Source organism: Sinohyriopsis cumingii, unplaced genomic scaffold (assembly GCF_028554795.1).
Source record: "Sinohyriopsis cumingii isolate HCF-2022 unplaced genomic scaffold, ASM2855479v2 utg001944l, whole genome shotgun sequence".
In the NCBI taxonomy this organism is placed as follows: Eukaryota; Metazoa; Mollusca; class Bivalvia; order Unionida; family Unionidae; genus Sinohyriopsis; species Sinohyriopsis cumingii.
In genome coordinates, this window is record NW_028316088.1 from 417,806 (window position 1) to 440,488 (window position 22,683).

The 22,683-nt window shown below is 40.4% G+C and overlaps 1 protein-coding gene across 1 annotated transcript; it reads right to left on the minus strand.

The window, feature by feature from the left end:
* Window positions 1-270: 270 nt before the first annotated feature.
* On the minus strand, window positions 271-1,089 carry LOC149771336 (uncharacterized). Its single transcript, XM_089948607.1, has one exon. It carries the CDS (start codon window positions 1,087-1,089, stop codon window positions 271-273), a length of 819 nt encoding a protein of 272 aa, XP_089804733.1.
* Between the last annotated feature and the right edge of the window lie 21,594 nt (window positions 1,090-22,683).

The window sequence follows — 22,683 nt, forward strand, 5'->3', positions numbered from 1 at the left end:
TAAAAAAAACCAAACAAATTATACAGTTTTATATAGTGCATTGGCATTAAGGCCATTAGGATGCAAGGCATCTAACTTACGAATCCAATAAGATTTAGCACATAATTTTCGGCGTTTGTGTTGTTTTTTTAAAATCCCAAATCAGAAAATAGACACAGGTTGATTTAAATGTATACATGATGAGAAAGAAATGTACAGATATTGACAGATGCAAAAAAAAACCCCACTAAAATATTAGTATATCTTTGGGATGAATTTTAGTTGTACGCTCTAAGGGTACAAAATAGTATTTATACATGTTAAAATCAGAACAAAAAAAATTTGACTCTTTTGTAGTGAAGCGGACCCAAATACTTCAAAGTCCATCCAGTCATAGTTCACGTCCTCATCAGAAATTTTCAAGTCATTCCACCGAGTGTTGCTCGCCGGAGAAAGTTGATTTTCCGACTTGCTCGTGGATTGTTTGTTTGTGTTCTGAATCGTTGTACCACACAAACGGTCGTCCACTCTACAACCATTTTGGAAGGTACATTTCTTATTTTGGTTGTTAAAAAATGATCCTGGGTAGTCTTCACTGCATTTGCATGTGATGTTGAATAAGTTTTTCCGCAAACCTTCCAGATTTTTATTATCATCTTCTTTCCAGGCACAATTGGGATCTTTGAGATTTCTGCAAGGATTGCCTCTGTCTCTTTCGGGATTCTGGAAATATTCCATCGGAAAGGATCCTTTTGTCTCCCGACCATAGCATGGATCGGGACAGAACCAAAGAAATGCGCACGTTAACGGTTGTTGTTCATATGATACTTCAGTTTCACGTGCATCATACGGAATGTTGCTACTCGAAGTATATTTGGCATCTAAAGTAATCTTCAAATCACTCAAACATTTTCTATCCTGATTTTTAAATTCTAGAGCACTTGCACCTCGAAGAGCATGCCAACAAAAGTAGTACATGGCTGATATTCGATACAGAGCCATATCTGGTAATTTGTTGAAAGGATCCTTAAGGTCTTTAGAACTAGTATTCAGTATAGGTCCCATGGTTCCAGATGTCTTCGCCTTGGATAAAACTTCTACGACACACATCTCAACACTTTCACTGCACGCCTCGTTGATATCCTTGTGTATACCGTACGGTGGTTGGGGAAATCGTGTAAACAGAAAAGGCACCTTTTCATGAGTGTTTATGAACGTGGTACCAAAATATTTTTGAGCAGCAATGTATGTCCCAATAATGAAAAGATCATATTCCCTACGACGTATTAATGCGTTCATAAGGATGTTTCGTTCTTTAAAGTTAATTATCGAGGAACGCCGATCTATTCCACGCTTGTATCTATTTCCTTTTCTGAGGGCAGGAGCATATGGCCGTGTCTTTCCCAATGATATGTCGAAATTTCTGTAATGCTCATTTTCTCTCTTCGACCGAACGGTATCATTTATGTAGCATGGCAAAACTGTGCAGGTCTTTGCGTTGCTTTCTACAGTGGCATTAATATGTCCTAGAAAGAATGCTAATAAAACGCCAAGAAACACACACTGCAAACGAGGAAATGCTTTGGAAGTGGACATGATTTTAGTGACGTCATCTTACGTCATGCAACATAACAAATTACGCAAAACGCCTCGACCATCAATTGTTCGAGGTTTCAGTCCTTTTTATGTTTGGCCTACATGTTTATGTACTATCACTTTTGTTCGCAGATATGTTCTATATTTATAATTGGTTCTGTATTTTTATTTTGTGCAAATACAAGATCAGTAATATTCTTAGTAGCTTAGACTTGTAATAAATGTGCATATGCCACAAAAACGTTGTCAATAAAGCCTAATATGGAACATTGTGTGAATTGTAAATGAAATAAATGTCAGATAATGTTATCTTTAACAATACATATGCATGATAAAATATCGGAATTTAGTCTGATGTAGCTTCACAATTCTTGTTTGTCTATCAAAAACGAATTCCAGTCACGAGTTCCCTCACAATCAACTTGCACACATCACGTAAGGCTGACATTATACAATTACTACATTTTTGTGCCTTAACGTATGCCTAAAATGTTATTGGTTGCGAAATTAAAGGACGAGATTGCACAACTCTTCAATGCCATTTTCATTTTCAAATTATTGTGAAAACCACAATAAATAACATAGTTGTATAATTAGAAGCAGTGCTATGTTCGTTTAATGTGTTTCTGTGCTTACTTCCGTTGCAATCAACTATCTTACTCAACTTTACAATGACTTCCAGCAAAAGATTAAACGACTATTTTTATTCAAAGGATGAAGGACCGTTCTTATGTAATATTTGATCAAGAAGTACCATATACTATTAATAAATATGATAACACTTCTTATATCGCAAACACAAATAAATAAATAATTAAATAAAAGCAAAACATTTAATATAATTTCAGTTAACTTAACTTACGTCCCATACTCTAATATAGGAGACCGCAAAACATAAAAAGTTTCCATTTTAAAGATAGTATCTCCCCTGCCCCGCAAAAAATAAATATAAAAAATATAAAAGAGTGCTAAAAGTGAAATGATACTCATTCTCTCTATGCAAGCTATTATATATATGTCTATGCAAGTTATATATCTGTCTGCCCAATGTATTATATATATCTGTCTATACAAGTTATTATATATCTGAGTAAAAACATGATGCTGGTTTGGCAGTAAAACATATTGTAGATTATATTCAGAAACAAATAGCTTCTGGAAACAACAGTCATGTTTTAAAACATAACTGGCATAGCAGAGAATAGGACAAGACCCTTCCTCCCTCATAGAGTTAGCTCACGTCCAAAAACCAACTTTTTGCAACGGAATTTAGTTCAACAGTTGCATACATGAAACACTTTGACACAGAAATAACGTTTGATTTGTCATTTCTTCATTACCCTACATCTACTATTTCTTTTCTTTATTCTTCAGAAAACCGCTCCAGCGGCCAAGTGTGTAGAGCGTCCGCCTCGGATGCTGGAGGTCGTGGGTTTCAACCACGGCCGAGTCATACCAAAGGCTTATAAAAATGGTACTAACAGCTGCCTCGATAGGCGCTCAGCATCAAGTAGTGTTACAACTGGTCGGCCTGGTGTCAGTATGGCGTGACTAGGTGGGACATCATGCTACATGCCTGGGACATGATCCCCAATGATAGACATCACTATAAACTGCCACACGGTAGACATCGTAGCGATATAACTGAACTTATTTTAAAGCTACGTCAAAAATCCCCCCCCCCCACATACACCCCTCGGCTTCGGGTATTCATATTTGTGATGGTATGGGTTTGAGATGATGTGTGCAATAATGAATCAATGTGTGCCCGATGATTCCATCACTCACATCTACAGTCCTCCCTTTCTTTTTCGTTCTTTTGAGGGTGTGAATTGGATAGTTAAGATGAGTGTTCAATTGTTACTAGGTGCTTAGTTCTCATCACTTTATGCCCTATATTACCTCACATGGGTATTGGTCATTTTTGGATGGGTAATGCTTAGTATGAGTGTGTATTCGTCAGAATGGATGTATTTTGGTCAGTAAGATTATGTGATGGTCTGCAAGACTTGTGTTTCTCCATAAGTTCCATATGTCTTATAGTACCCCGAACCCCATGTTCAATTCCCATACCAACCTAGGTAAATTCCCCTTATCGCTATTCTGTTCTCATAACGTTAACTGCTACAGCAATCCGTAATGTTAAATTCCCATGATCGCTGTTCTGTTCTCATAACGTTAACTGCTATAGCAATCCGTAATGTTAAATTCCCATAATCGCTATTCTGTTCTTATAACGTTAACTGCTATAGCAATCCGTAATGTTAAATTCCCATAATCGCTATTCTGTTCTCATAACGTTAACTGCTATAGCAATCCATAATGTTAAATTCCCATAATCGCTATTTTGTTCTCATAACGTTAACTGCTATAGCATTCCATAATGTTAAATTTCCACAATCATCATGCCAACACAAAGTTAGGTGGCAGAGGACAGTTTCGTAAATTGGCCTTCGACAAATTTCGTAACTTAAAGCTGTGGTGTGACATTTTCAGCTTGTATTGTATAATGATTAAATTGTATAATGATTAAAGATAAGCATGTTTTGGGGAAGTTCGAACTTTGTGTTGTTGTTAAAATTGATGCGAGGCATGTGCACCTCCCATAGTTACTTCAAAGCATCTACGCAGTAAAATATTAATAGTTGGTCAATAGTCTTCTACGAAGCAGAGCTTAGCTACCCGCCGCAGGAGAAGCATGGTTTCAGGGCAAGTAGAATATCTAATAAAACAACCGGGATGACAACTATTTTGAATTAGGGAAAGGACTTGCATTAGCACTGTTGATAACGCTTTGTGTCAAAAAGTATCTTTAGATATGAAATAGATTTTATGGTTTGGTTGCATAAACTTCTTTTGCTATGAGCTTCCAATGACTTTTTGGGTCAAGTATACTATATTTTTATGTTTTGTTTCAGTATAACTATGTACAATTACGAAGCTCCTCGAAGTTTAAGGCTGGTTGATGCTTATCAAATCTATAGATAAAAGCTTCATGACGTTTACTAGGCTATTCCACCATGAATTTAAAATTTCATGCTTAATTTACAAAACTCTGAGTTAATTTTAATGGCACATTTCGGGAAATCGGCTGGAATATTTTACAATTAACCTTTAAGAAAGAAAATAATACTTTACGGGAGTTAAATGTTATAATGCAATGGTAATTTGGTAAGTATAGGTTATCTCCCTTACTCGGAGACCAAAGGCTTCCTTTTCTTGTATAATATCTTTACATTTGCATTGCGTATATATATATATATATATATATATATATATATATATATATATATATATATATATATATATATATATATATATCTGTGTGTGTGTGTAGTATGTACGCTGTATCACTGATATACCACACGATGAATAAATGTTTTATTAGAAGGAAAAGAGGCTTGCCGAGTGTGTTTTTAATTAAAAATGTATACGAGTGGTATATCATTGATACAGGATACATATTGTACATATATTTTATTTATATAACATACAAATACAGATATTTGCCCTTTGAGCTGAGTTAAGATTTACTACAGTCAGCTGTGTATTGACCGAGTGACTGAATTCCTCACATCCCCGAGTGTGCCTGCTACAAAATATAGTTATATGTCTATTCACAATCACCTTTGCATATTAATAAGTTAATTGTTTTCTTTTCTTAGTTTCTACTTATCTTCACATTGATTAAATCCAAATAATACACACTTATGATTTAAACATGAAAGATGGTTTTAATGAAGAAAGTAGAGCACTAGCAACACTTGGTTAGCTACGCCATTCACATGAACGCTAAACCATTCACGGACCGGCGCATGGAAATTAATGTGGAATAGAAACTAAGCCAAATGACAAACCAACAAGAGGTAATTAAAATATTTTAATATATTTACAGTTGATCTAGGACATTATTCTGCTTTAATGACAGTACTACCCATCATAACACTCTCTCTCTCATCCTTTAATCGGATTGACTTAACGAGAGAGAGAGAGAGAGAGAGAGAGAGAGAGAGAGAGAGAGAGAGAGAGAGGGTGGTGGTGGCGTCCTTTGGATATTTTCATATTTAATTAATAGTAATCGACTTTTAGAACCTTATAATAGGTTTAAGAAACAAGAACAGCATAAACAAAGCCTTAAATACATTATATATATATATATATATATGTAACCAGGACATCTATCTTGTTGTGTCGAGCGGCAATGCCAACTTTGTATCATTAATTATATACACTTTAGATTGGTCCCAAGGGAAATGTAAACATACCGTTATCAAGAACGATAATCTCGGTTACTTGATGCAATTTTAGTTTCAAGGTCTTTTTATCCAGCCCGATTTCTTTTTCTCTCTCACTCCAGATTTCTGCATATTTTGTCCTTTGTGCATCAGAGGGGAGGGGAAACGGAAAAATAAGGGATTGAAATTAAATTGTTTAATGTTAAATTCATTTAGAGAACGGGGATTATTATTACTTTTTATCGTTATTTTCATACTTCACGAATAATTACTTAGCGGAAATTCATCATGAATCTATAGGAATAGACCCAACAGCACATGCATATTATTGCGCCATGGGCGGATCACAATTTGATATACCAAGAGTAATGATATATCAAATTGGTTTATACCAACAGTTTAAAAGTCATGTTATTTTTAATGTTTGTGGTATATATATATATATATATATATATATATATATATATATATATATATATATATATATATATATATATATATATATATATATATATATATATATATATATATATATATATATAGATAGATAGAGAGAGAGATAGATAGATAGATAGATATATATTGAAGACTATTTTTAAGAATTAATTGAAAAGAGAAAATTCTGAATAAACTTGCTAGTTCGCTTGGATGATCACATTATTGCACTACGCTCTGTCTGTCCCAGAGACCTAATATATTAATTGCTAATGATGCTTGTAGACCGTAATTAAAGCCACAGTGGCACGTTACAAAGTCACCCAGATTAACGGTGACTGGATACAGACCAGGGGTTGATGGGTAGGGTCCAACCGGCAACAATATGAAACAAGAGAAGACACACTCAGGTATTTAAAACCCTACACGTTTTTTTTCATATTCTCGTCTTCTAACATAAAACTTACGCCAGATGGAATAAAAAGTGGATCAATTTTCAAAACATCTCAAAACACTTCGTTCAGTTCATGACATACTGTAGAAATGTCGATACTAACTGGCCATTTTCGAGGATTTAACAAGCACAGGGAGTGACGTTGCCGTTTGCATTAGGATAGTCGTGGATTTCACCACTGTGTGAAAAGTAAGTTTCGAAGAGAACATTCACAAATATATGTAACATATTGAATATATTTAACATATGGATAAGTGTCCTTATTTATGCTGCTATACTTACCTTAACATGGGTGGCCAAAGTGGTAAGGGCGTCCGCCTCGGATGCGGGAGGTCTCGGGTTCGAACCCGGCAAAGTCATACCAAAGACTTATAAAAATGGTACTTGCAGCTGCCTCGCTTGGCATTAAACATAAAGAGATTAGTATTACTACTGGTCGGCCTGGTGTCAGGATAATGTGATTGGGTGGGACATGATGCCACATGCCTGCAGCATGATGCCTCAGTGATAGACATCACTATAAACTGCCGCACTGCAGACTTCGTAGTGAAATGTTAAAGCAACCTTAAAAATCCAAATCACATATCATAAAATTTTACATTAAAATTATTAGTTTCCTCACATAGATCGTCTGCTTCTATTCAGTGCTGAATTTTGTAACAGAGGCTGCTTTAAAACTTAACTCTCCGTGAAGGTCACGGCAATGATATCGATGTATGACTGTCTTGGGTCATATTTACTGTACTAATTTAATCTAAAACGTAAAATTAACGTAATTTCAAAACTCCAAGGAAGGTTTGATATATTTTATATATCCTACACATAGCAGCACAAGGCCGTATCAGTCAAGTGATGGGGGAGGGAGTGTCCAAAAGGGCCCTATTTACTCACAGCGGAAATAATACACAATAAACGTGCGCAAGAATAAAACGATTGTCAAATTTCAAGTGACAAGTTTGTATGTGTACGTTATATATATATATAATAACCAATACCAATACGTAGAATGTGTGATCAGTTTCTCTTTATTGCGTCATCAGACTGAATTCAAACTGAATTCAATATAATTGCTTACGTCATTAAATATTTATAGGTTACTGCATTTGTATGGAAAAATATGAACGAGTTTTTCAAATGGAAATACTGCACGACTTTGGGAGTGCAGTATATCCTTTCGACAAAACGAGTTCATATTTTCCCATGCAAATGCAGTAACCTTGTAACCTTTTTATTATATGCTCATTTGTTTATTCTACCTAATACTTAATTATATTGACAAAATACACTACAAGAAAGAAAGTAACTGAATCTATGCCATATTCCATACTAAATACACTAGCGCAGGTTCAACAACAACATTATTACTGCGCACATAACTCCGCCCAGATAAATTTGAACTTAGTCGCGCGCTCGACGTAACTTTCGAAAGAAAATGACGTGTCTAGTTAAAATTGAAATTTGGAGTCATATTGTGAATGAATGCGCAATGCAACAACTTTTCCATTTGATCTGGAATTAATAGATTTTGGTATTTGTTTCGATTCTACGAAATTTCGTGATTTTGGACTGGATTTATATGTGACAGTTGCACATGAAATACATGGAATTGAAGAAGCGAGGGAGAAGCGTGTTGATATCTGCAAATGTGTTTCTGTTTCTGTCATTGAATGTTTGAAATCATACTGTGGGGAAAATAGACCCTATGAATTTAATGCTTATTTCATTTTGAGTTCAGTAAGGAGGATGTAATTGCACTTATTTTCGAAATTACAGTACAATTTCGAAATGTGTAATCACGATTGAGAACCTATGACATGGCTCATGTAATTTGGATTTGCAGAACTCAGAAAGTACATTGTGATGAAATTCAGGATGTAAAACTGTAAGTGTATTTGTTTGCCATTTTTATCACCAGCTAAAGAAGACAGTAATTGCCTTGTCACTTGTATGTTATTTGTAAGGACCCTTTCTTGCGTCTGTTGTATAGCTAGCCTAAATCCGAAACCTTGTATCAAAAAAGTTAACGCGGAATGTGCCAAAACAGCTGTTATTATATGCTCATTTTTATATCCGTTAACTTTATATTGTCAGAATCGTTCAGTATTACCCGATACTGAACTCACGTGCAAATACACATATTGCATTCACGTGCATAAAGGAACTACTTTCTATTGCAAACAAACAATGGACGCAGACGCCAGCACTTTTGATTTGTAAACAAATCACGTACACTCGCGTAAGAGGCGCTTTACGTTGTGGTTGTTTAAATTTGTTTCTGAATGAACTAAAACAGATGTTTCGTGGACTGCCACATACCAGCTGCTTTGGCACATTCCGCGTTAAATTTGTTGATGCAATGTTTCGGATTTAGGCTAGCTACAGTATACAACAGACGCAAGAAAGGGTCCTTACAAATAACATACAAATGACAAATCATCTACTGTCTTCTTTAGCTGTTGATAAGAATGGTAAACAAATATACTTACAACACATAAGAGTAGTGAAGGGGGATATTATAGGGTCTATGGGATTTATCATTAAAAACACCCTTGGGAACATATAGGGTCTATGTAAATTTAACATGGAGAAAAATCGTGGGAACATATAGGGTCTATGGGAATTAACATGGCCAAAAACCCTGGGACAATATAGGGTCTATGTATATTTAACATGGCCAAAAAACCCTTGGGACTGTATAGGGTCTATGTAAAATTGAAACATAAAAAAATAAAAAATAAAATAAAAAAGGGGTAGGCAATGGAAAGGCTATCTCTTTTCGAGAAATATGGCTGGCCCTGAAAAGGGCCTTTGGGTTTATGTTAATGTATTCATTAACATAAATGGCACCGCATTGGTCTTCTTCTTGTCCTTAGGCTGCGTCTCACTGTTGGTCCGTACATCAGCACTCTTTTCAGGCATCCTTGTCTTTCGACGTAGATCCTACGTATCCACAGGCTGGTGTTTGTCCTGTGGACAACGGTCCACTTGGACCTGACATACATGAGCATGTCCGTCCTAAACATCATGGAAGACACAAGGGTGGATGACTCAACTGTAGTCCACATCTTGAAGCGACGAGAACAGGTGAATCAATGCATTGAACGGCGCTTATTTATAGGTACAGGAAGGATTGAAACGGATTGAGTTCATTCACCGATCCGAACACGCGTTACAGAATTCAGTCAGCCCGCATCCAATCCGAAGAGAGCAGTCTGTGACGTCACGTAGTCTATATAGATTCGCTAGCGCTTATGTGCAGTCAATCTATGCGACAGTGATTCAACATGACGAAAACTCAGAAAACGATCCATTGGGGTGCACCAGCAGGGGAGACTGCCCAAGGGAACTCGGACTTACTTTCAGAAGAGGTGAATTGGGATTTTGTGGATTTTCTCTCCTCGCAAGAATTTGTTCCGGAACCTTCGTTACCTTCTTCATTACCGCAAGTGGAGAATTTTAGACAGAGACAGAAAGAAGAATTGGAGAAATTTATACAACGACAAAAGGAAGCGGAACAGGCTTTTCTCCTACAGCAACAGCAACAAGAAGAAGAGGTAAGAAAAAAAAACAACAGCAAGAAGAAGTAGCAGCAAAGAAACAAGAGGGTGAAAATCAAACGGTCACGGTACTGTTGGACATTTTAGCGGAGTTAAGAAGTCTGAAACAAATGTATCAGACTTCTTTATCACGACCGAAGAGAATACGACCTTCCCGAGCTAAACACGTCAACCCTGTGACTAAGCCTACCGTACCACCCTTAGTGATTTCAACCCAATCATTATCATCATCAACATTACGCAGTCTAGAAGTAGGCCTTGGCCGTGGCAAAGGCATAAGGCAGTTAAAGTTGATTGCTTAAACTCACCCCTTCACCATGAAGAAAAAGGCCCTTTTCAGGGCCACCCACATTTCTCGAAAAGAAATACAATTTCAATTTGCCAATAACTTCTTCTTTTCTTCTTCTCCTGTTTCTTTGTCTCTTGTAAATAGAATTGTCTTTTTTCTTCCTCTTCTTCCTCTGAAGAATCCCTCTCTTCTTCCGAAGAATCCCTCTCTTCTTCTGAAGAATCCTTCTTTTCTTCTGACTCCTCTTGTTTCTTTTTTGGGCAATCTGGAGACCAATGTCCTTTTTCTTTACAATAATAACACTGGACAACAAATTTTTACAAAAGTCATGTTACTGAAATAAAATTAGTCAATTCTTATCAATTTTTATGTGCTGAACACGAATATGACAGTCAAATTGCAAAATTGGCTCTAGTTTTTTTTTAATCTGCAAGAAATTAATGTTTACATAACGAAATGCATTCCAATAGTAAAAGGTCAACTGTAATAGCCTACCTATAAAAAATCAAGTCATTGACTACATCTTAGATTTCTTCGCCTGTCTCTTGTACAGCTGTTCGGGAGCATCTCTGAGGAGTGTCCAGCAGTAGTCAGCCAGCATTGTAGTGGACCATTTTCCCTGGTATCTTTGTTCCATTGTTGCGATATCTTGATGAAAACGTTCGCCGTGTTCATCACTAACAATACCACAGTTGCTAGGAAAGAAATCCAAATGGGAATGAAGGAAGTGAATCTTTAGAGACATATTGCAGCCAAGTTTCTTATACTTCATCAACATGTCTTCTACTAGTTCCTTATAGTTTTCTGCCCTAACATTTCCGAGGAAGTTTGTAGAAACTAGGCGAAAAGCATTCCATGCTTGTTTCGCGTCACCTTCCAGCAAGTTGTTGAACCGGTCATCTTTGAAAAGCTCTCGAATCTGAGGACCCACAAAAACTCCCTCTTTAATCTTTGCTTCGCTGAGTCGAGGGAATTTTTCATGCAGGTATCGGAATGCTGGCAAAGTCCGGTCAATGGCTTTCACGAAGTTCTTCATCAAACCTAGTTTGATGTGAAGGGGTGGTAGCAAGATTTTCTGAGCCTCAACCAGAGCTGGGTGTTGGATATTCTTCTCTCCAATGGCTACATTCTGCCTGTGAGTCCATTCCTTCCTCATGTAGTGCATTTCCCTTGCTCGGCTATCCCACTCGCATAAGAAACACATGTATTTTGTATATCCTTGCTGCAGTCCCATTAAAAGGGCAACTACCTTCAAATCACCACAGAGGTGCCAGCTGTACTTGTTATACTCAATGGAATTCAGTAGCTGCCTTAAGTTATCGTATGTCTCTTTCATGTGGACAGCATACGCTACTGGAATAGATGGAAGAATGTTTCCATTGTGCAAAAGCACAGCCTTGAGACTCAGTTTCGAAGAGTCCACAAATAGTCTCCATTCTTGTGGGTCATGAGTGATTTTTAAAGCATTCATGAGGCCCTCAATATCGGAACAGAATATCAGATTACTTTCCTTTCTGAAGAAAGGCTCCAATTGCTGGTGGCGCTTTCGATATGCAGTAATTGTGACATCTTCTTCTAGAAGATTCCATTGTTGGAGTCTTGATCCTAGCAATTCTGCCTTGTTCTTTGATAAGTCCAAATCACGAATCAGGTCATTTAGTTCTTCCTGTGTTATTCTGTGTGGGGTTGATGATGCACCACAGTGAAAATCTGGATCACTGCATGCTGATGGACCAGGAGAAGAACAGGTCGACTCACCTTTGTCTTCGTCAGATGAATCAAGAGAATATTCTGCTGGAGGTTCTGGAATAGGAAGTCCCTCACCATGTGGAACTGGTCTCAATGCAGACGGAATGTTTGGGTAGACTATTCTCGACTTCTTTCGCTTCGTTATTCCGCCGGAAAGAGGAGGAACCAAGCAGAAGTAACAGTCATTTAGGTGGTTGCTTGGCTCTCTCCACACCATTGGGACTGCAAACGGCATTGATGACCTTTTGCAATTCAACCACTGTGAAAGCTGTGTTGTACATGTAGCACAGCATATATGCGGAGCCCAAGGCTTGTCTTGGTCACCAACCTTGCATCCGAAGTAAAGATGATATGCCTTCTTCACTTGAGAATTGATACTTTTCTTCTGGTTGGCAAATGTCACTTCCCCACAAATATAGCAAAAATTGTCCGCGGTATTAACACACTTTCGAGGCATTACTGTTCTTTATTGTACGTAAATGGATAAAATAATAAGTTTTATGTAACAGTAGCTTGAACTGTCTCGCACAACGTCTAAAATATTTTAAATGCTGAACCTATCTGATTGGGCTTTATATAGTACACTGCTTACGTCAGCTTCAGCAGCCGCCTGGCATTAGTATAATAGGCCTACACATGTATAGTACACTGCTGACGTCAACTTACTTCAGCAGCCGCATGGCATTAGTATTGCATTGCATCAGAAAATGATGCAATCAACTGTGGATGATGTGAGCATGATGGTATTATGCAATGTTACATCATTATTCCGGATGTTGCTGCAGTCCTACTGGAGAAATTTACACAGTGAAACATAGAAAATGAGGTATATGAATATCTTCAAAACGAGAGCCAATTCAAATTTTTCACGGTTATATTCGTGTTCGGCACACCAAAATACTACAGATTAGGGCCTTTTCAAGTCAGTAATGATTTCACTGTTGACCAGTGTAACAGGTATCTTGACTTTTGTCTTTTTTAGTCCCTGTTTTTGTTCTTTTTTGACGGTCTGGAGACTCTGAAGACCAATGCCCTTTCTTCTGACAGATATAGCAAGTATCTTGACTTTTATCTCGAAAGGAAGGAGAGTAGTCCGTAGGCTGGTCTGAAGAGAATTTTCTAATGACCCCTCGCAAAGCTCTGACGAAACGTTCCATCTGGTTAGTCTCTTCCATCGTTGTGCTCGGCTTGAGAGTGAAATGAATAGTGAAAGGATAAGACACACACCCTTTTATATACGCTGGTCTGCTATGACTATAAAGTAGCTCATGGTGTTTGAACTTGAGTCATTTGACTTTTTGCTTTCAAGATGAAACGATCCCATTCTTTTGAGAAGAAAGAAGAAGAAGAAAGTAAGAGGCAGAAACGTAATCTATCGCCTCGAACCAGGGGTGAAATCTTGGCACAAATTCATGCCAGTGATTTTGAAGAGGACATGAGTGAACCAGAATTTGAAACCTCTAAACCAAGTTCACCACCTTTAGTCAACCCTGAAAAATACTATTCCATTCGAGAGACGGAAAAGCGCTCCTCTAGAAAATTTAGAACCACGGCTTACAAATACACGGTGAAGTTTAAAGATTTCAAGTCTGAAGTACCGTTAGAGAAAGCAGAAGGGTTCATCACCGGAGTGTGGGATTCTCTGCTCACTGCACTCAAGCGACAATGTCAACCCAAAGAAGACGACCGCTTGAGACTTTCCATACAACACGACGGTTTGAAATCCCCTGTTTGGATCGAGTTTAGCACCCCTGCAGAATTGACCGCTTCCAAAGTCATGGACAAGATTCAACACGTGCAACAATCTAATGACCAGTTTGACATCACCGATGGAAAAGCACATTGGACATGACCCACGCCTCTCCTCCTCAAGGGACTGGACGCAAAAAGATGTTATTGGTGAACGACCTTCGCAGCATTAAGCGTAGCCTTGTCCAAATTCACAATCCTCATGACCAGATGTGTTTAGCCCGTGCCATCGTGGTGGGACGAACCTATGCCAACAAGAACGACACGGTAGAATGGAAAAGAGACTGGGAGAACATTCGACAATCGGACCGAGCCAAACAACGAAGTGAAGCAGAACTCCTGTTACGACAAGCTGGCATGTCCAAAGACACACCCTGTGGCATTCCTGAGATGCAAAAATTGCAAGATGCCCTAGCTCCACGATACACCTTGAAAGTGTACCCTCAAGAAGTGCGCCGGTCTCTGTTGTTTCGAGGGCAAGATTTTAAGGACGGAAAATACATTCACGTTTATCATCACGATGACCATTTCGATACCATTACCAGTATCACCGGATTCCTGGGATACGGTTATTACTGTGAGAAATGTGACCATGGTTATAATAATCGAGAGCAACACAAGCATTGTGGATCGAAATGCTCAGGATGTTTGGCCTCTTCACCCTGTCTGAGCGAAGAACCAGTGCCTTGTTCAACTTGTCTGCGCACGTTTGTCAGCCCTACCTGTTACCAACAACATCTGAAAACGCAAGGTTCACAGAAGAAATGCGCTTGTCAACTCCTGAGATTGTGCCCTACGTGTGAACAAGTCATACGTACCAATAATACCAAGGCACACGTATGTTCAGGAAAGAAAAAATGTCACATTTGTCACCACATCGTGGACTTGGAACACCAATGTTACGTGCAAAAATACCAACCCCCACCAGAGAAAGAGGACGGTCACAAGAAGAAAGGCAATTTCATCTTTTTCGATTTCGAATGCATGCAAGAGACTGGCATTCACATTCCTAATTTCTGCGTGGCTCATCGAGCGTGCGAGAAGTGCATTCAAGAACCTATCTTCAGTCATTGCCCTCACTGCAGCAAGATTCCTGGAGGGCGTGAAAAAATCTTTCGGGGACCAAAGACGCTAGACGATTTTGCCCAATGGGTCTTAGACCCCATCGACAAGACGTGGAGCCAAGAGGACATCGAACTTTACGGAGATTGTCATCGTCATGCCACGGTGATGGCTCACAATTTCTCCGGATACGATGGACAGTTTCTTTTGAGGTACTATACGGAACAAGGCACCGAGCGTCCTAAAGTGACTTTGAACGGAGCCAAAATCATTTTCATGCAAGTGGGACAAGTACAGTTTAAGGATTCGATGAGCTATTTGGCCATGCCTTTGAGTCGAATGCCTAAAACGTTTGGAATGACAGAAATGGCTAAAGGGTACTTTCCACACTTTTTCAATACGGAAGCCAATCAACACGCCGTTCTACCCCATTTACCTGAGGCTCACTATTACGACCCCGACAACATGCGTACCGAACAACGAGAAGCTTTCTACGCTTGGTACCAGGCTCACGCCTCGGACCCTTTCGACTTTCAGGAAGAAATGCTAAAGTATTGTCGTTCCGACGTGGACATTTTACGACGTTGCTGTGGAAAATTTCGAGAACTGTTCATGGAACACGGAGGGGTCGATCCTTTGAAAGAAGCTTGCACCATTGCCAAAGCGTGTTCCTTAGTGTATCGAAAACGATTCATGCCTGAAAACACCGTGGCTGTCATCAGCCCTCAAACGACCAACTTTGTCAAACGTCAATACTCGGTCAAAGCCCTACGCTGGTTACATTACTTGTGCGACAAGGAAGACAAGTGGATTCAGCATGCCCGCAACGGAGGGGGCGAAAAGACCATCGGAACGCATTCGGTCGATGGCTGGGACTTAGAAAACCCCAAGATCGTGTACGAGTTTAACGGTTGCTTATTTCACGGATGTCCTGTTTGTTACCCTGACCGTGGCACTAAAAATCAGTTTTTGCAACGAACCATGGAAGACTTGTACCAGGACACTTGTCAGCGACGCCTAAAGTTAGAACAGCAAGGCTACCAAGTGGTGGAAATGTGGGAACACGAGTACGATCACCGTATGAAAACCGATCCCGAGTTTAAACGCCTCGTGGAAAGTTACCAGTTCATGGACCCGCTGAACCCGAGGGATAGTTTGTACGGAGGAAGGACCAATGCCACCTGTTTGCTGTACCAAGCCGGCGAAGAGAAAGGAGAAGAAATCAAATACTTGGACGTGTGTTCGCTGTATCCCTACGTGTGCAAATATTGTCGCTTTCCTGTAGGGCACCCGCAATTGCTGACGGAACACATCGACCTGAAAAACATTCGACAATACGAAGGCTTGATCAAGTGTAAAGTTTTGCCTCCCACGAACCTATACCATCCCGTCTTACCTCACCATTGTCAAGGCAAACTGATGTTTCCCTTGTGCCGTACTTGTGCCGAAACGTGCAACCAAGACCAACCTTGCCATCACAGCCAGGAAGAACGGGCCTTGACGGGAACCTGGGTCAGCGTAGAATTGTTCAAAGCTCTGGACATGGGATACCAACTGTTAGAAGTGTACGAAATTTGTCACTTTCCCAAGACACAACAATACCACAAGGGTGACCTCAGTCAGAAAGGCATTTTCGCCGACTACGTGGATGCCTTTTTTAAACTGAAGCAAGAAGCCAGCGGCTATCCTTCCTGGTGTCACACTCCCGAAGACCAAATACAATTCAAAGAGAAATACTACGAACAAGAAGGCATCACTTTAGACCACACCCAGAAAAACGAAGGCAGGCGATCGTTTGCCAAAGTGATGTTAAATTGCTTGTGGGGTAAAATGGCACAACGACCGTGTTTACCCAAGACGGAATATTTGAAAGAACCTTCCCGCTACTTCCAGATGATTCACGACAAAACCAAATACATGAAACACGTGGACGTCGTTCGAGAGAATTTGATCTTGGTTAATTACGAAGAAGATCTGGACTTTGTACAAGACGACCCTTTTGGAAATGTCATCATTGCGGCTTACGTGACAGCCCATGCTCGCTTAAAATTGTACGAAGCTTTAGAACTGTTAGAAGAACGCGTCCTGTACTTTGACACGGACAGTTGCATTTACATCCATCACCCGATTCAACATCACCCTAGCATCGAAGGAGACCGTTTAGGAGCCTGGACAGACGAGCATCCCGACGACAAGATTCTAAGTTTCGTCAGTGGCGGTCCCAAAAATTACGGCTACGAATACCGGGACAAACAAGGAGAAGTGCACACGACGTGCAAAGTGAAAGGATTGACTCTGAATTATCGTACCAGTCGAGTGGTCAACTTTGGGGTATTGAAAGAAGCCTTGCAATCGGGAGAGGATGGAAACTTTAAAGTGACCACTTACCAACCGAACAAGATTGTACGTTTACCCACTCACCACATCGTCTGTCGACCTTTGGAAAAAGTTTATCAAATCGTGTACCAGAAGCGAGTTCGACTTCCCAATCATTTCACCATACCGTATGGACACGTTGGTATAAAACATTGGTTGTACGAGGATAGCCACCCACCAGAAAGATGACTTCGCCACAGGAAGAATCGAGTGAGAAACCCGATGAGAACTCCAAGTTCAAACCCTACCATTTTCCAGTCTTCTTACCTGACTATTGTGATTGTGCCCGTCGATTGGACACGTTTCAGAAATGGCCTACGGATAGGGAAGGATTACCTTCTTCGCATGTTTTAGCTAGAACAGGATTTGTCTACTTGGGACCTGAGTCAGGATTGGGATACGAGGTACAGTGTTTCGCTTGCGGACTGAAGTTACGAATGGATCTATGTATCTATAAAGATTCAGCTATTCTGGAACATACTCGATGGTCTCCGCACTGCCCTTACCTTTCTATGGCCTTTCCACCCATCACACTACGGTACAATGTTGACGGTACTTTAGAGACGGTGCCTTCCGAAACAAGTCATAAAAAACGTAAAAAAGGAAAGATGTACAAGCTGGAGACTGCATTGCGACTAGTATAAAAAGGGGGCTATGGTCAAGATCGATAGTTCATTGTGACTACCAAGACCGAGCGAACAAGATGAATACTTTGAAAGAGACATCGTTCCAGTTTGGGGATTGTAAAAAAGTTGTATCTTCCTCTAGTGTGACTAATATTGGATGGATAAGACCCATGCATTGCGACGGAAAATGTCCGGAAGGAAACTGCGATTGTCCATGTGGTTACCATTGTAATTGCGTAACGGAGTTTGCAGACGAGTGCGATTGTGAGCCTTGCGATGGGACCGATGCTGTACGTTGTGACCTGAGCGATGCCGTAAAGCATCATGGGAACTTTGTTCTCACTACCCCTGTCATGGAAAGTGATGCTGTGCGTGTCAAACCTGAGGGATGCGAAAGCGATGCCGCTCGTCCTCTTGGACATTTTACTGGGTTTCGTTTTAAAGGGGAATGTTCACCTTCACGTTTACCTCCCTACGGATGTCATCCAGCCCTGAGCAAACTCCTGTTCATGTCACCCAACCCTCATCGAAACGAACCTGTGAAAAACGAATATTCGTTTCCTGTGCGTTTGTCGGAATACTGCGACTTTGAAAATCGTCTTCAATCGTTCAAAGGAAAATGGCCTAAGTATCTGGGAGGACCGACCCCTGAAGAATTAGCCAGAGCCGGATTTTTCTACTTGGGCGAAGGAGATAAAGTCAAGTGCTTCAGTTGCGGTGTGTCACTTCACCACTGGGAACCGCAAGATTCGGCCTACGTAGAACATGCTCGATGGTCACCGAATTGTCATTACTTACCCTTAGTGGGACCGAGACATTGAAGTAACTTCTTACCATAATAATCTGTTCATGGATACTTTACAAGAGAACATTCGTGCCTTGCCTGTGGAATTGAGAGAGTGCATTTACCGAGAGCTGGTCAAAATACAAGTGAAACGTAAAGAACAATTGCATCCGTTACGTCACCGGTGCTTGAACCACTGGTACCTTCAGGCTATACAAGGACTGATTGAGTTGAAAGTGTTCCATTGGACAGACATTGATCAACGACCTCCTGGTTATAAAAAGGAATGGTTTGGTATTGACGATTCTATCTACTACATTGTAAACGTACTGCATCGAATTCCAGAGGAAGAGTTAACGAATTACCAACATCTTTCACGCAATGTCAACTTGGTGAAAGAGGAAACTTCTGAACGAATTGTAATGTGTAAATTAGTGGTGAAACGATTTAGATTCGACAATGAATTAAAACCATGTTTGTGCAAACAGTACATTTCTTGTGTCAGACCAAGGAGGATTTAGTATGACCTATTCATGGATACTTTGCTAGAGAACATTCGTGCCTTGCCTGTGGAATTGAGAGAATGCATTTACCGAGAGCTGGTCAAAATACAAGTCAAACGTAAAGAACAATTGCATCCGATACGTCACCAGATCTTTAACCACTGGTACCTGAATGGTATAAGAGAACTGATTCGTCAGAAATTCTTTCAATGGTCAGACATTGTTCAAAACTTTGAGGTCGCTAATGATCGACATGTTCATGATTATGGTTACTTCGAGATTCACCTAGTACAACGCATTGAGGAAGACAAGTTAAAGGATTACCAACATTTGTTACGTGGAATATACTTAGCGGAAGAGGAAACTTCTAAACGAACTCTGACGTTTCGGTTACAGTATGCAAGATTTAGATTCCCTACTGGAGAACGAAGATCTCTGGCTAGAAAGTACGTGTATTGCATCCGAAAAAAAGAGAATATAAAAACAGGCTGCCATGCCACGGTTTATGTCACATGTCATTCAACAGATTCCGTGGAAGGAACTCAATGACCATATTCAAACCGTAGATCATTACCATCAATTATTACAAGAATTTTATCCATTCAATTTGGGACGACAAGTGGTGTGTGTCTTAGTGACTTGTTTTTTTGGATTTCGTTTACCAGCCGATTCTTTGTGGACTCTTTAAGATCAGTACTTACCACCTCAATGGCCTTAAATGGTCACGAAAAACTCCTTTTGCTCAAAGCCTTGCGTTTTCATCTGGATACTTCTCGACCTCAACAGGAAAAAAAGATTCGTCAACTTTTAGCTACCCAAGACATGTATGACGATGTGTGTGTAGCTTGTGACTTACATCCCCATTGGACAGATGTCCGTGCCTGGAAAGAATGGGGTTTTGAGGCTTGGACCCAAGAAGTGGCCCAGTATGCACGAGAGTTGTTCAAGGAAAAAAGTTACTTTTCAACCCGTGTTAGTGACGGTGCCAGAAGAACCCGTCACTCAGGACAGGACTGTCGTGGACAGACCTGAAAGACCCTTTCGGGAGGACACTTGTGTGACCTTACCCCCTACTATAGAACTGGTTAGAACATTACCCAAAACATGTGGTTGTTGTACAGACACTTGTGTTTATTCCACGTTCATCGTTATCATGTGCCTTTTATCCTTGTACTTAAGCCTTTGGCTTTTATGTATTTTTGTCTTTCGTATTCATGTTTGAAAAAAAAACATTCAATAAACGTGTTCTGAAAAAGTATATAAACTCTTGTCTTGTTTGTTTTAGTGTCACAAGTGACATTTCTCACACTATGGCTACCTCTGCTGTCTCTGCTCCCTCTTCCTCTACTGTCAAAGTCATCGACGAACACTTAGATCGTGCCAGTTGGGAGGCTTTGTATCTTCGCCATCCCTTTAACATGCTCATTGCTGGACCTAGCGGTTCAGGCAAAACCGAATTCGTCAAACGTTTGATCGAACATAAACATCATTTGATCGATCGGCCACCTCAACGGATCGTGTGGTGTTACAAAGAGTGGCAATCGGCGTACAGCCTCTTGCGAGAAAGTCAAGGCGATTCCATCGTGTTTGTGGAAGGCATTCCTAAAGAAGACGACGGCATCGTCTCTGACTCCCGTCTAACCCATTTGGTCATTTTCGACGACATGTTAGGAGAAGACGAAGAAGAAATTAAACTGTGGTTCACGCGCAAAGGGCATCACCGTAATGCCAGTGTCATTTACATCACCCAAAATTTGTTTCAACAAAGTAAAGCCCATCGCACCATCAGTCTCAATGCGCATTACGTGGTCTTGTTTAAAAGCCCTCGAGATAAATCGCAAGTGCAAGTCTTAGCCAAACAGTTAGGAACGCCTTGGCTGACTCAGGCGTACGACGATGCCACTCAAACTCCACACGCCTATTTACTCGTCGATTTGAAACCTACGACCCCCGAGGATTTGCGATTTCGTACCCACTTGTTTCACCACTGGTGCCAAGACGGAGGGCCTGTCCTGTACACGTCTCCGTCCTCGACTTCATTTCACTCCCCATAAAAAAAATCTATAAAAACCTCAGACCCTTTTTCGTCTGTCTCACACAGTGTGAACATGACGTCCCTTCAGTCGCATCTTCCCGTCAAATTGATTCGTGCCTTGTATGGCATCAGTCGAGAAAAAGATCCACAAACACGAGCTCGTGTCTTAGAAGCTAGTCTCAAAGAAGTCTTACGATGGTTCACGGTGACAGCACGTCAATTACTCCAAGGAATCATTCAGATTCCTCATCAAACCAAACGCTTTTTCGATCGAAACAAAGTCGCTTTGGTCCAACTGGCCGATCCCCGCATCGACACTCAAACCAAAAAACAAATCATTTTGAAACCTGGAGGGAGCGGTACTCTAGGAGGGGTCATCATTCGCTCACTCTTAAGATGGGATCCTAATGCCCCCAAAGTTATCCCCAAGACAAAAGTCCAACGAAGCCCCAAGAAGAAAAAGACCAGGTCCCCAAGGAGAACTTCTCCAGTGGCAGGACCCTCCTCTGACCAGACACCACCCCGGAAAAAGAAAAGAAGCCCCCAGAAAAAGAAAAGTCCACAGAAGAAAACTAGTCGCAAGAGAGGCACTTCGGCCAGGACGCAACCTTACACTCGCAAACCACGACCTGCCACAGCGGTGACTGCGTCTCCGGCAGCCTCACGTTTGTCCACTTCTCCGTTGATGTCACCAGGAACTGAAGAGTACTTGGAGACGTTGATCACACCAAGAACTTCTCCGTTAATGACTCCCAAAAGAACTTCCCCAGTGGCAGGACCTTCCAATTTAGCGGCAGTGGCTGCTGCCCACAAAGTACCTTCTCCCAAAATCAAAGTCCATGAAAGATCGGGCATGTTACAAAGTTTACTGGATTTGTCCAAGCAAGAACTGGCTCGATTTAGTCCGTTGCGTACCCCTGCACGACGTGTCATGCCTGTCTTCAAACTGATACGACGTAAAGACAATCAGTGGCGACGCGTTCCAGTATAAAAAAGGCCTGTGACCAAGTCGGGGGTATCAGTGAACTTGTAAAAGATGTCACCTCCAAGAAGCCACAAAAGAAAGAGACAAAGGCAGACGCGTCATCCGACAAAGCGCTTAGCCAAGCATCGACGTTACCCTAAGAAAAGACACAGTCGTTCCAAGAAAAAGAGGCGTCAACAAAGGGGAGGATTCCTTGGCGATTTTGGGAAAAACATTGTCACCTTTTTGACAAAGCGATAGTCCCAAAAAAAGGATAAAAGGGTGTGTGT